Raw genomic sequence first — 15,476 nt, 5'->3', positions numbered from 1 at the left:
TGGAGAACCTGACCTTACGGGCCAGGCGGAGCAGGGCAGCCTAAGATCTCCGGGTTCACCTGCTTTGGCAGACAGAGTACGTGACACTCTGTTAGGCGTAGAAAAGCAGATTTATTAGCTGCAGCTAAGCACAGTGGTCCTGTAAGTACACCAATGGTAGGTTCTCAGGAGACTGCCACTTCATTCCGTGGCGCACAAACTATTATAGTACACAAGTTTACAATGCCAACTCCCAAAACATACAAAATTGACGAATAGGAATAGTTCGAAAACAAGTTATCGAATGTCTAAAACACACCCTCCTTTCAGACCCTGTGTGCTCTCCTCCCTCCAGGTTAATCAACACTAGTGCCCGTAATTCAATTTGCAGGTGGTAGAACATGTTGAATGCTACAAAGAACAGTTTATGTAACAAGAGAACACACAAAGAGAATAGCGGAGGCCAGTCAAACAAGATAAAGTCAAGAAGAATGGTGGGACCCAAACAGTGGAGTAAGACATGGATTAATCAGTTTAGACATGGATTTACGAAACTCGGGAGACCCTGACATCGGTTTTATAAACATAGGCAGAAGTTATTCTTTAACTGGAAGGACACGTAGCAGCTGCAAAAGCAAAAACATTGCGTTCACCACATCCACCGTGCTGCCTGAGTGAGGCAACACAAAATGGCGGTTAAATACAAAATGGCGGCGGGATATGAAGTGAAGTCAAAAACCACGTAACCTCAGACCCTCCTTTTGCCATACTCAGGCAAAGCACAAAAGACTCATGTTAGTCTGAATCTATATCAATGGTCATGAGGTCATTGAGGTGATGCTGTAACATCATTTTGATGTTCTCTGTTTCCCGGGTTACCCGCTTAGAAACACACACAGTGGCACAAAGTCCACAAATAGCCAGACCGCACTGTAAACAGAGGCAACAAGAGAAGATGATTGCTAGAATCGCTCCAAGGAAAGTTAACACCTTCCATCCCCATGTGGACAGTAGTCCCCAAAACCATCCCATCACAGACCAATCTCCAGTGTCCTGATGAATGGACTCGGAGATGACATGTAGCTTAGAGATGGCTTGGTATATCGTAGGGGCATTATCTGGAACATAAACGCAGCAACTGGACCCAATCAATTTACAGACTCCGTCTCTATCAGCCAAGACAATGTCTAGAACCATTCGGTTCTGCAAAGTCATAAGGCGATCCGCTTGAAGTTCAGCTGTCAAATTATTCAATGCTCCAGAAGTTATATTTATGGTAGCATCGACCACACGAACCAGGCGTCTGATGTTTCTACTATTTGCCATTGGACCCCAAAAAGGAAGAATTCCTTTCAGGAAATCTCCTCCTTCTTGTCCAGCCGTGTCTTCCGCATCAATAACCCCTCTAACCAATCTCTTCATATGGTGATCTGTAGGAGCAGTATATGTCGGAGGGAGAAGGAAAGCTATATAACATGTCCCCGAGAAATGTGTGGGAAGCCATGTATAAGCTTTATCATGACAGATAAAATATGTGTCTTGTGACGGAACTAACGGTGAAGGAGTCAAGGGTGTATAGACATATATATAGGAACAATTACTCCTTTCTTGCTTAACTTTGGTATTCTGACCATTTATTTGTAAACACAGATTACCTCTATGGGGTAAAACCCAAATTGGTGTAGATCTCTTCTGTTTAATCTTATCAGTGAGACTAGTGACATACCGGGTCACGTTCCATCCATCATTCGCTCTCTTCTCATCCTTGGGAATTTTAATAATATCAGCTATTTTTGCCATGGTCACTATTACCTTGATGAAAGAGCTATGACAGAAATCCACTCCACCATTATAGGACCCACCAGGAGGATATCGGAGTAGGTTCTGGTATGCATTAGAGAACATAGCCAGATAAGCCCAAGCAGAACCTTCGTACGTGAATGGAAGGACTAAATACGGCATCCCTCTCTCTGTGTTATGTGGTATGAGCCCACAAACCCAACAATCAGTAGTATTCACTACCAATTGATGTTGATGCAAGAGTTGGATAAATGAATTGTTAAAATACTCCATTCTTCTCATCTGCTCATGGTCTGGGAGTGCATAAAATGTATGTGGAGAAATAATAGTAGAGGGAATCAAAGAAGTAGAAGTAGAGACAGGTGTTGGCTGCATACTGTGTATAATCCATCCTACACATGCTAATAAACTGCATAAACATACTGAAATACATAGTACTACGCCACAACGACTGAATAATAACTTCTTATAATGCTTTCTTTTCATTGTTTTTACATCATTCTCTTTTCCTGCACTATCCATTACTCTAAAGGCGTTGCTCATGATAATCTTCCTTAATCACTTGGCTGTGATTGTTAGCCGTCCTATGACACTGCAAGTCCTGTTGACCTAGTCACTATTCAGGTCACAGCCTAAGACTCCTACCGTGACCCTGCAACTTGATGGATATTGGAAAAGGAACCTTTCACTTTTTAACACAAGGCAAGAATTATGAAGTACAACTTTAATTGTTCTTAGGCAACCTTTCTCTCAGGTTGTATCGTGTCTTGCCAGGTATTGTTTGGTCCTTGAACAATGTTTCTGGATTCGATGTGTTTAGTCGAAGATGTGGAGGTACAGCTTCCTGCAAAACGTCGTCGTCCTCTTTCTCGGAACTAGTCCAATCCAGCCGTGCACTGCTGAACGGGTACAAATTTGGGTACCTTTTCGCATTCACTGTCACCAACGCCTTCTCCGACCCACTTGTCGTAAGGTAAAGGCAATGGTACCCGCTTACAGTGCACGCCGTGGATCCAGTTTCGTTTTCCGACGACCTCCACTGCTGTACGGGTGGTGAGTAGGACTTGTCTCATCGGCCCCCAACGAGGTTCCAGATTCATTTTCCTCTGGAAGTTTTTCAGACACACCCAGTCACCAGGTTGGATGGAGTGTCCTGGATCTGAGGAGGCCTCCGGCAGAGCGTTTTGGACCTGTTGACGAATAACACGCAATTTAGTGGTGAGGTCGTGCAAATAGTCAACCAACAATGGATACGGAATGTCCGAATACTTTTTGGAGCGAGGGACTCCCAAACATTAGCAGGGCGCCCAAAAACTATTTCATATGGGCTAAGCCCCAAACGAGAATGGACAGTCGTTCTTGTTGAGAGAAGTGCCAAAGGCAAAGCATCAGGCCAGGAGCGGCCTGTACTAGTCTGAATCTTTGCTAACTTAAGTTTGAGAGTGCCATTGTAACACTCTACCAAACACGCTGACTGAGGATGGTTTGCCGCATGGAATTTCTGTCTAATACCAAGACCCACACATACTTTCTGCATGATCTGACCTACAAATTCACTCCCATTGTCACTCCAGACAATGCGCAGCAAACCAAACCTCGGGAATAACTCTTTCAGAAGGACTTTGGCAGTGGACAAAGCAGTAATGTCCTTTAGGGGGTACGCCTCTATCCATCTGGAAAAGGCGCAAACCACCACCAGGACATACTTAAGGTTATTGAAACGCTCCATATGGATGTAGTCTATTTGTAGTACCTCAAAAGGAAACTTAGGGGGAGCAAAGTGACCTGCTGGAGTTGGAGTCCCCTTTCCTGGATTATGCATTAAGCAAACAATACAATGCTTCACTACATTTTCTGCACATTTAGGAATATTTTCCTTTTGCCATACTGGAGCTAGGAGTTTACATATACCCCTTGCATTAATATGGGCTGGTCCATGAGCCATAGTGACCACAGGTAGTACATACGCATCCGGTAACAACCATCTCTGATGCTCTGACAATTCCGTCCAACATCCCATCGTATCCAACATTACCGTACTTTCTTTCCACGTACTCAATTCTTTCTCAGTTGCTTCTTTCTGAATCATTTTCACGCTTTCTACTGTATCCTCACACATACCAGCCTCTCGGACCCAATTTGCCGGTCCTGCAACATACATTCGACCCTCAACATTCCGTGCTGTTTCTTTCGCTATTTCATCCGCAAATGCATTTCCCCGACCCACGTCATCAGTAATCTTTTGATGCGCAATACACTTCACAATCGCTATTTGAGTGGGCCAGGTAAGTTATTCAAGAAGGTCACTCACCAACTGACCATGCTGTATTTTAGTGCCATGGGAGGTAAAGAATCCTCTGTCTCTCCATAAACGGCCAAAACTATGGGCAACGCCAAACGCGTATTGGTTATCTGTGTAAACAGTCACTCTTTTTCCTTTCGACAACACACAGGCTCTTGTCAATGCAATCAACTCTGCAGCTTGCGCTGAATGCTGTGAAATGCGTGCAGTTTCCACTATCGTATGTAAAGTTGTAACAGCATAGGCTGCTGTCGTCTCGCCATTAGGAAGCTTAAAGCAGGACCCATCTACCCACAGGATCGGTAAGTGGTGTATCTTTCAAATCGACTCGACCCTTAGTTTCTTCTTCCGTACGAAGAAAACAATCATGCTGATCTTGTACATTTTTCTCATCCAAAATAGGCAACAATGTTGCTGGATTCAGAATATTACATCTCCTAATATGTATATGACTTGCTAACAACGTCAACTCATATCCTGACAAACGAGCACTCGTTAAGTGCTGGGTTTTCGTCCTATTCAAAAGAGTATCTACTGTGTGTGGCACCATAACATTAAGAGTATGATCCAACACCAATCCAGCAGATTGACGAATAGAAATCGCTGCTGCCGCTGTTGCTCTAAGGCAGCTAGGTAATGCTTTAGCAACTGGGTCTAACGTTGCCGAAAAATAGGCACATGGCCTTTGTTTCCCTCCAAATTGCTGTGTCAGAACTGATAATGCACAACCTTCCTTCTCATGAACATAAAGTGTAAAAGGTTTGCTGTAATCTGGAGTACCCAACACAGGAGCCGAACACAAAGCAGTACGTAAATCAGAAAAACTCTTTTGACATTCATCCGCCCAAGGAAACGGTTGGGGCGTATCTTTCAGAGTGAGGGCCAACAAAGGTTTCGCTAGTAGGGAGAAGTTCGGAATCCATTGTCTACAGTAAGAGGTAATGCCAAAGAAAGCACGCACCTCTCGTTGTGTGGATGGTACAGACATTTGCGCAATTGCTTGGATACGTTCTGGGGTCAATCGCCTTCCCTCCTTCGACAAGAGATGACCTAAGTAGGTAACCTCTTGTCGGCAATATTGTAACTTAGAAAGCGACACTTTGTGATGTAGATCAGACAAATGTCGCAGAAGTAACACAGTCGCATCCTTACAAATATCTTCTGAATCAGCAGCCACTAACAAATCATCCACATATTGGATAAAAGTAGTACCTGACGGCAAAGAAAAGGTGTCAAGCTGAGACTTCAAAGCTTGACTATAGATGGAGGGACTCTCACAATAGCCCTGAGGTGCACGCTTAAATCGAAAACTTCGGCCTCCAAGAGAGAAACCAAAGCGATAGCATTTTTGAGATCAATAACCGAAAACCAAGCTGCCGAAGTAGGAATCATAGTAAGCAAAGCAGTGATATCTGGGACAACAGGAAACTGAAGGACAACAATTTTGTTGACCTCTCGAAGATCTATCACAAAATGGTACACAGGTGCTTGAGAAGGATCAGTGCGCTTTAGAACAGGCAGATCAGGACTATTACAAACATTTCCTCTGGTCTCCTCGACCACACCCTTCTCAACTAAGTCATGAACAATAGCCAACAGCGCTCTCTCACCATCATTAGATATTTTATATTGTGGAATGCAAGGTAACTTAACATCAGGCTTCACAGTAATCACATAAGGTGGAATGTGAAGCAAACCAACATCATTCGGACCCATAGCCCAAAGTGTAGCAGGGAGCGAACCTAGTTCAAGTGGCAGTTGGTCTTTAGATACGTACATTGGAGAAGTCAATTTAGCACCTAAAGTAAGATGTACACCAGAGGGTGAGCAATACAACGTGGCATGCAGACGTTTCAATAAATCCAAACCCAACAAATTCTCTCCGCAACCCATCGTCAAAAGAAGTGGAGCTTCTAAATCGTACAGATCAATGGAAATAGGCAAAGGACAAGAAACAGGGTTGCTAACTGGGGCGCCAGAGAATCCTACCGAAACATTTGTTAAGCCAGACAAAGGTGCCCCAGGGAGTTTAGAGTGCATAATAGAACTTCTCATTGTACCAGTATCCAAAGGAAATGGTTCTGTAACACCCAATGTTACAACATTAACATAAGGTCCATCCTGATCCACTGGAACTGATACGACTCCCTTACTCTGTCTATGGCTGTCCTAGCAAGTGAGGAAATCAGCATTCTCACCATCTGCGCAATAATCATCATTGTAATACTGTGCAGACTGAGAATTCCGCTGGTCAAAATAATTCATAGAGTCCTGAGACGGGGAGGGACGTCGGTCCTGAGACGACGCACCATGCCCTCTACCTCTGGATACTGACCGAGAATCTCCACAACCCCGTGACTGTGATCCGCCATAACGTTGTAACAGAATCGGACAACTAATCTTAAAATTACCTTCCTCTTTACAGTAAGCACATTGATTAGGACCCAATGGAAATCGCGGAGCTGGAGACTCAGGTTTTTGCAATAGCTTCTGAAACTGTGGGGGCTGTTGAAATTGGGACTGAGTAGAAAGAGGAGGATAAGCCTGTTGCAGAAGAACCTTCGTTTTTAATTCTTTAGTTTTCTTCTCCGCTTTCTCCTTGTCTTCCTTATTCCTATTCTCATAATATTGAGCAGTAGCCAATATCTGGGCAGGTAAGGAAACGGCCCATGCACTCTCAGATTGTTTCAATTTATGCGATAAGTCTGGAAGCAAATTAAAAACAAATTTATCTACAAATAATCGCTGTCCACCTTCAGTACTCGTATCTTGACCACTATGATCAATGAAAGTCTCTTCAAAACGAGTAAAGAAATCAGAGACACTCTCATCGACTTTTTGTTTGCACGCTGCCAACTTATCCCAGTTACCGCATACCGCAGACATCATCGTTTTCATGAGATCTATTATTCTACCAGGCAACTCCGTAATCAGATTGTTAGACGGACCGGGAGGGTCGGCCGAGGATAAGGGGAGAGGTCTCCGGGGAGAGCCGTCTCCGACGATCGTACAGACAAGTAACTTCCCCCCCACAGACGGACACCACACAAGGGTAAAGTTCAACGATACTTTATAGGCAAATCTTTAAGTACGATGAATGGTACAAGGAGGTCTGGACTCAGGGGTCCCCTCGATTCTAGTCTCTGGTTTGGGAGAAGGGTAGCGGGACAGTCTTGTTACCAAAAGATAGGAATAGCTCTCAATCCTCGAGCTCGGCGTTCTAGATGATCGGGCCGCGGCGGAGCCAGCAGGTCCCGAGATGGACGAAGGAAGCGACGGTCCGCGGCGGAGCCAGCAGGTCCCGATGAAGATGGTGGTTACAAACGGTCCGCGGCCACGCCAGCAGGTCCCGACGACGATGAAGGTTTACGAAGGTTACGATGGTTACGAAGGTTGCGGCAGCGCCAGCAGGCAGGACGATGATGCGCAAGGCAGAGCTACGGCAGCGCCAGTAGTCCGTCAAGGATGAGTTCTTCTCTGCGTCTCTCGACTCCAGGATACAACTGCCTTCCTGCTCTGGAGCTGCCCCAGTTATAGGGCTGGTGCCCTTTGATGTCCGGACCCTCGCACTTGGAGGTCGGGAGGTCCGGGATGAGGGAGTCCAGACACCCAGCAGGGGGGTGGAGCCAGCGCCCGGGGAGGCGATGGGCGAGCGGCACTTGGCGGGGGAGAGCCATCAACGCCTCTTTCTCCCATTGACTTGCCAAGTAGCCCGCTCACCTCCTGGGTGGATGGTGGTGCCGGGATGTCTGAGGCCTGGCTAGGCCCAGGGTTGAGGTCGGCCGGGGGCCAGGCGGCCTCGTGGTGGAGTGTCCAAGATGGCGCCCAGGCTGGGTGCGCGGGCCAGTAGTGGGTCGGGCCCACGAGGTCGATATGTTCCGGGGCCGGGGTCCCGGAGGGGACGGAAGACGAGCAGTGGTGGTGTGTGGCCCTTGTGTGTCCGGGCTCGGGCCTGGTCGGGCCGAGGGGGGAGCGGCCCTTCATGTGGCCTGTCCAACATGCGTCCCCCCCAGCTGAAGGCGGGGAGAGTCACCCATCCTCTTGGGGACTCTCCTCGTCGAGGCGGAAAAACCGGGACAGGCCATCCGCGTTGGCGTGATCTGGCCCAGGCCGGTGCTCAACAGTGAAGTCCATCCCTTGTAGGGAGATGGACCAACGTAGTAGTTTCGGGTTTTCCCCCCGCATCTGCATCAGCCACTGCAGGGGTCGATGGTCGGTCTGCACCCGGAAGTGTGTGCCAAAGAGGTAGGGCCGGAGCTTTTTGAGGGCCCATACCACAGCGAAGGCCTCCCTCTCTATGGTGCTCCAGCGTTGTTCTCGGGGTAGGAGTCGCCTGCTGATGAAGGCCACTGGCTGATCAAGGCCTTCGGTGTTCACTTGAGACAGGACTGCCCCAATGCCATGGTCGGAGGCATCCGTCTGGACGACGAACTCCCGGCTGTAGTCGGGGGCCTGGAGCACAGGGGCGGAGCACATGGCGGCCTTCAATTGTTCGAAGGCTGTTTGACAATCCGGGGTCCAGTTGACTTTCTTGGGTTGATTTTTGGACGTGAGTTCTGTGAGGGGCCCCACTATGGTACCATAGTCTTTCACGAACCTTCGGTAATAGCCCGTGAGGCCCAGGAAGGCGCGTACCTCGGTCTGGGTGATGGGGGGCTGCCAGGACTGGATGGCGGCAATCTTGAGCTGCAGAGGGGCCACCAGGCCGCTTCCCACCTGGTGTCCGAGGTAGGTTACGGACCCCTGACCAATTTGGCATTTGCTGGCCTTAATCGTGAGGCCAGCCCGCTGGAGGGCCTGTAGCACCGCTCGGAGGTGGTGGAGGTGCTCGGGCCAATGGTGGCTGTATACAGCGATGTCGTCTAGGTAGGCGGCGCTGAATCCTTCGAGCCCTGCCAGGACCTGGTTGACGAGCCGCTGAAATGTTGCTGGAGCATTCTTCATGCCAAAGGGCATGACCTTGAAATGGTAATGGCCATCAGGGGTGGAGAAGGCAGAACGTTCTTGGGCCCGGGGTGTGAGGCCGATCTGCCAGTAGCCCGCCGTCAGGTCGAAAATACTGAGGTAGCGGGCAGCCCCCATGCGGTCGATTAGTTCGTCTGCCCGGGGGATAGGATGGGCGTCTGTTCGGGTGACCGCATTCAAGCCCCGGTAGTCGACGCAGAACCGGAGTTCCGGTGTGGTGCCGGGAGCGGCTGCTTTGGGGACCAGTACTACAGGGCTGGCCCAGGGGCTGTCTGAGGGCTCGATGACCCCGAGCGTGAGCATTTTGGTTACTTCTTCCTGGATACAGGCCCGTACCCGATCTGGCACGCGGTAGGCCCGGTGGCGGATAGGGGGGTTGTCCCCCGTGTCCACGTCGTGCACACACCAGGAAGTGACACCTGGGGTGAGGGAAAACAGGCTGGCAAACTGCAACAGAAGGTCTCGACACTCCTGGCGTTGTTCCCGGGTGAGGGCCTCCGAGAGTCAGACCCCATCCACGGAGCCGTCTTTCTCCCGAGTCCGTAGGAGGTCAGGGAGGGGCTCGGAGTCTTCTTCGGCCCCATTGTCTGTGGCCATCAGGAGGCTGAGTTCTGAACGCACAAAGTGGGGTTTCAGTCTATTAGCATGGAGGACCCGGAGGGGGTTCCGGGCAGATTCCATGTCGATGAGATAGGTGGCAGGGCCCTTGCGCTCGACTACTTTGAAGGGCCCCGTCCACTTGTCTTGCAGGGCGCAGGGTTCGGTGGGGGACATCACCCATACCTGTTGCCCAGGTTCAAATTCGATGGAGGAGGCATTCCGGTCATACCACTTCTTCATGTCCTCTTGGCTGGCCTCTAGGTTGGCTTTTGCCAGCTCTCTGAACCGCCGGGTCTGGTTGCGGAGGGTTAGGAGGTACCGGAAGACATCTGGGGGGTTCTTTAGAGGGGGCATCTCCCAGCCTTCCTTGACTAGGCTGAGCGGCCCCCGTACTGGATGTCCATACAGCAGTTCAAACGGGCTGAAGCCGAGGGACTTCTGGGGGACCTCCCGATATGCGAAGAGGAGGCACGGCAGCAGCACATCCCACTGGCGACGGAGGGGCTCTTCCAACCCCCCAATCATCCCTTTGAGCGTGCGGTTGAACCGCTCAACGAGTCCGTTTCCTTGAGGGTGATAGGGGGTTGTGAATCGGTAGGTAACCCCACACTGTTGCCAGAGGGACTTCATATATTTGGAAATAAAGTTCGTGCCTCTGTCGCTGACGACTTCCCGGGGGAAGCCCACACGGGAGAAGATTCCCATCAGAGCCCGGCCGACTACCGGGGCTGTCACAGTCCGCAGGGGAACAGCCTCGGGGTAGCGGGTGTCGTGGTCCACTAGCACCAGGATGAACCGATGGCCTTGTTTTGTACGCGGGTCCAGGGGCCCCACAATGTCTATCCCGACCCTCTCGAACGGGGTGGTGACCACGGGAAAAGGTTGCAGGGGGGCTTTTAGTTTGCGGCCGCTCTTTCCACTGGCTTGGCACGTGGGGCAAGATCGGCAATGCTGGAGTACATCGTCCCTCATTTTGGGCCAGAAGAAGTGGGTCACCAGGCGGCTGTAGGTTTTATCTTGACCCAGGTGTCCAGCCAGGGGGACATCGTGGGCCAGGTTTAGCAGAAAGTCTCTGAAACGGAGGGGTACCACTAGCACTCGGCTGGCCCCCAACTCCGCGATTCTTTGTTCACTGTATAGCAAATCATTGTCCCAGTAGATCCAATGAGTTCCGGAGGTATCCCCTGCGCTTTGGGCGAGGGCTTGTTGGCGGAGTCCCTCGAGGGAGGGACAGGTCTTCTGTTCTTGGCGAAACTGTTCTTGCGTGGGCCCCCCCTCTTGAGGCCACTGGTTGAGGTTAGCGAGGTCTGGAGGTTGAGCTGGTTCTGGGGGGACGTCACGGTCGGTGGTTTCGGCTGGGGCGACCGGAGGCGGAGGCGCCGGCCATTCGGGTTCCTCGGGTCGGGGTTTGGCACGGGCGGCCATGGACCGGGTGGTGACGCATGCCCAGTCCGGGATGCCTAACATCCCCAGGTGTTCTCGTCGTTCTACGGCTGCCCACGGAGAGCTTTCAAGGTCATTCCCCAGGAGACAGTCTACGGGGGCATCGTCTCGGACCGTTACTTTCAACATGCCGGAGACCCCTCCCCATTCGAAAGGGACGCAGGCCATCCGACACAGACTCTCCGAGTTATCGGCTGAACGGACAGGGCAGAGAATGTTTGGTAGGAACTGTTCTGGGGTCACCAGGTGACAGCGGACGGCTGTTACACTGGCCCCGGTGTCACGGAGGGCTTCGGCCCGGCGTCCATTGATGCTCACCCATTGGCTGTACTTCTGGGTGTTAGCGGGTAGGGGGACCCGCGGGACCATGTCTTTCCCCCCTAAGCATGCTAGAGCCATGGCGGCTGGCTCCCATTCTTGATGCTCTTGCTCATATTCTTCTTGTTCCTCTGAGATCTGTTCCTCCCCCAGAGCAGCAGCGGCTACTTGGCGGGGTCTTGGGCTCTGATACTGGGGGCAGTTTGGGTCGTTTGCATAGTGGCCGACTCGTTGGCATCGATGGCACGTAACATTGGCTCGATATCCCGGTCGCGCCGGGGTGCTGCCCCGGTTGGCCGGGGGGGTGGTGCTGGTAGCGGGGGTGACCGGAGCGTTGTCTCTTCCGCATCCTTGGCCTCCTCCTCCTCCTCGGGGACGGTGCTGACCGTTGTTGTTCCGGCTCTGTTCATAGGACCCATTTCGGCCCACTCTGGTGATTTCCCACCGGTCAGCTTCGGCTGCGAGCTGCCGGGGATCGGTCAATTTGCTGTCGAGGAGGTGCTGGCGGAGCTCAATGAAGCAATTGTTCGATAGATGCTCCCATACCATGAGATTGAAGAGTTGTTCGTAAGTTGTGACCTTGCTTCCTTTGATCCAGCCCTCGAAGGCTCGGCTAAAATAGTTTACATAGTCCACCCAAGTTGTACCCGGGATGCGGGTGCAGTCTCGGAACCTCTGACGGTACATCTCGGGTGTGAGGCCATAGCGGGTGAGGAGTGCAGCTTTCATATGGTCATAGGAGGTCATCTGGTGGTCCGGGAGCTGTAGCAGGGCGTCACGGCCCTCATTGAGGAATCTCCCCCATAGACCGGCTCCCCTGTCGCTTCTATCGATCCGGTGGGCGGTCATAGCGATTTCGTAGGCCTTAAACCATTGCTGGATGTCGTCCTCTCGGAAGTATTCTCGAACGACATCCTTGGGGATGTGTACCTTTTTCTCTGTTGCCCCTGGGGTGTGGGATTGCTCGGGCACCCCTACTTCTTTATTCTGCTTGCGTAGGTCGATCTCAGCTAATTTTTGCTCGTGTTCATATGCCAATTTCTTCTCCTCGAGCTCCCTTTGTCTCTGTTTTTCCTCTCTTTCTTCTCGGAGACGCAGGTGCTCTAAGTTTATTTTTTGTTCGGCCAACTTAAGTTCAACATCCATTTTGAGCCGGGCCATTTCCAGCTCGTGTAGTCGGGTTTTTTCTCGTTCCTGGATCTCGTCTTGCGAGAGACCCGTTCTTCGCTCCTCAGGGGCTGTGGTGTTTTTTTCTATTGCTGCGATGTTTTGATCGGGGGTTCCGGCAGCCCCGGTTTCTGCCCAAGACTCTAGGGCATGCTTGAAATCGTCCTTGGTACTTAGACCGGTGGTAGCGATACCTAGTTCGATGCAGAATTGTTTTAATTCACGATGGCTGTACTCGTCCAATTTCTCCATCTGAAATTTCTCGGTGGATCCGCTTTCTTTGTTTGACATCGTGATTTCGTCGTGGGGTGAGCTACTCTCTGTACGATAATGCGGTGATTCGGATCGCGCCGCTGGCCACCAATGTTAGACGGACCGGGAGGGTCGGCCGAGGATAAGGGGAGAGGTCTCCGGGGAGAGCCGTCTCCGACGATCGTACAGACAAGTAACTTCCCCCCCACAGACGGACACCACACAAGGGTAAAGTTCAACGATACTTTATAGGCAAATCTTTAAGTACGATGAATGGTACAAGGAGGTCTGGACTCAGGGGTCCCCTCGATTCTAGTCTCTGGTTTGGGAGAAGGGTAGCGGGACAGTCTTGTTACCAAAAGATAGGAATAGCTCTCAATCCTCGAGCTCGGCGTTCTAGATGATCGGGCCGCGGCGGAGCCAGCAGGTCCCGAGATGGACGAAGGAAGCGACGGTCCGCGGCGGAGCCAGCAGGTCCCGATGAAGATGGTGGTTACAAACGGTCCGCGGCCACGCCAGCAGGTCCCGACGACGATGAAGGTTTACGAAGGTTACGATGGTTACGAAGGTTGCGGCAGCGCCAGCAGGCAGGACGATGATGCGCAAGGCAGAGCTACGGCAGCGCCAGTAGTCCGTCAAGGATGAGTTCTTCTCTACGTCTCTCGACTCCAGGATACAACTGCCTTCCTGCTCTGGAGCTGCCCCAGTTATAGGGCTGGTGCCCTTTGATGTCCGGACCCTCGCACTTGGAGGTCGGGAGGTCCGGGATGAGGGAGTCCAGACACCCAGCAGGGGGGTGGAGCCAGCGCCCGGGGAGGCGATGGGCGAGCGGCACTTGGCGGGGGAGAGCCATCAACGCCTCTTTCTCCCATTGACTTGCCAAGTAGCCCGCTCACCTCCTGGGTGGATGGTGGTGCCGGGATGTCTGAGGCCTGGCTAGGCCCAGGGTTGAGGTCGGCCGGGGGCCAGGCGGCGTCGTGGTGGAGTGTCCAAGATGGCGCCCAGGCTGGGTGCGCGGGCCAGTAGTGGGTCGGGCCCACGAGGTCGATATGTTCCGGGGCCGGGGTCCCGGAGGGGACGGAAGACGAGCAGTGGTGGTGTGTGGCCCTTGTGTGTCCGGGCTCGGGCCTGGTCGGGCCGAGGGGGGAGCGGCCCTTCATGTGGCCTGTCCAACACAGATCATCAGGTTTGACACCACCTACTTGTCCTGCATCTGCGGCCGCAATAGCAGCCCAATTACCACCTAACGCTTGATCATGGTCTTGTCTACGAATTTTAGCCCATAGAGCTTGTGGGACTACATTTTCCATGAGTAAATCAATATCTGCCAAATTCATAATACACGTGTTAACAGTCTGAGACAATTCTTTATAATACCCAGCAGGATGCTTACGAGGGTCCGGTAAGGACTGCTTAAATGCCAACACTTCAGACCTTTTCCAAGGATCATGTACCCATATGCGCTGAAAATGAGCGGGAACAGCTGGATTAGCGTTTACGTCCGCCTCCCTCCATATTGGAGGAACTTCTCGCATGGGATACTGTGCCATTTTACGACGAACCGCAGGATCAGGCTCAAGAGGAGTTTGAGAAAAGAAGGAAGATCGGAAAGTAACAAGCTTCTGAACAGCAGATTCTACATCAGGACCCACAATAAGTCCCATATCAAATTGATCCTGTATTTCGAATAAACCCTGAGGAGGTGAATCCAAATCCATATCTTCCCGCCCTTTGATAAGAGTGTTGCACATAATATTAAAGACATACCTCTGCGTAGGCGCATTCCATTGCAGAAATGTGTCTAAAATATCACGCACACTATACTGTATACTACTCGTGATCCAATTACGAGCAAGAGAATCTAGCTTAGTCCGTTCTTCCAAATCTGGGATCTGACTACGAGATTGTCTTCGAGATGAAGCAGGAGAAAAGAAGATAGATCCAAGAAAAGGTGACAGAAGACCAGAAACAGTTTCAACTAAACAATGTCGAGCTGTAGGGGAATCCGACAATAAAACAGGAGACAACGTATTTTGTACAGCAGGAGAAGAACCAGTAGCAACAGAGGGTAAAGGAAACTGAGGCACAGAAGTTTGGGGTACAGAAATCGGTGGCAAAGGGGTGGAGGTGGAATTGCAGGAAGAGGCAACTGTGCAGGAACCAGAACAGCTGGATTAACAACAGGTTGTAATGGAGGTGTATTAGCGCCTGACACATAAGGTGGAGGTAAAGTCAAAATATGGGACACATAAGGATCTTCATCAGAACCTTTACTCTTTAAAACAGTAGGTAACACAGGATATCATCTATCTATTGCCATACGATGCTGTCTTTCTGAAACCTCAACCATCTTATTAGCCTCGTCATCTTTAAACTGTTGGGCAGCTTGTAAAATCGTCATATCCTGCTCTTTCTTATCTTTCTTCATTTGCTTAATTTCTTTCTGTTTAGATTCTTTACGCCAGAGGCGGAAAGAGTCAAACATTGCCGGCCGGGCTTTTCTCTTAAATAGAATCGTTTCTAAATTGTCTAATATAGCAGGCTCAAAGGTACCATTTTGTGGCCACCGTAAAACACCATCTTTTTTAGTATACCGAATCCATGTTTCATTAAAGATAATAGGACCTAAACCATGTTTTGAATAGAGCTC

General features: G+C 50.8%; 1 protein-coding gene across 1 annotated transcript; it reads right to left on the bottom strand.

Annotated features, from left to right (window-relative positions):
- Positions 1-774: 774 nt before the first annotated feature.
- LOC147697052 (endogenous retrovirus group PABLB member 1 Env polyprotein-like) lies at positions 775-2,197 on the bottom strand. The gene has a single exon (XM_086933281.1). It carries the CDS (start codon positions 2,152-2,154, stop codon positions 775-777), a length of 1,380 nt encoding a protein of 459 aa, XP_086789407.1. The 5' UTR covers positions 2,155-2,197.
- Positions 2,198-15,476: the final 13,279 nt, after the last annotated feature.

This window comes from Lissotriton vulgaris, chromosome 8 (assembly GCF_964263255.1).
Source record: "Lissotriton vulgaris chromosome 8, aLisVul1.2, whole genome shotgun sequence".
Taxonomy (NCBI): domain Eukaryota; kingdom Metazoa; phylum Chordata; class Amphibia; order Caudata; family Salamandridae; genus Lissotriton; species Lissotriton vulgaris.
The sequence above is the reverse complement of the archived record's forward strand: the minus strand, read 5'-3'. Positions and strand labels throughout refer to the sequence as shown.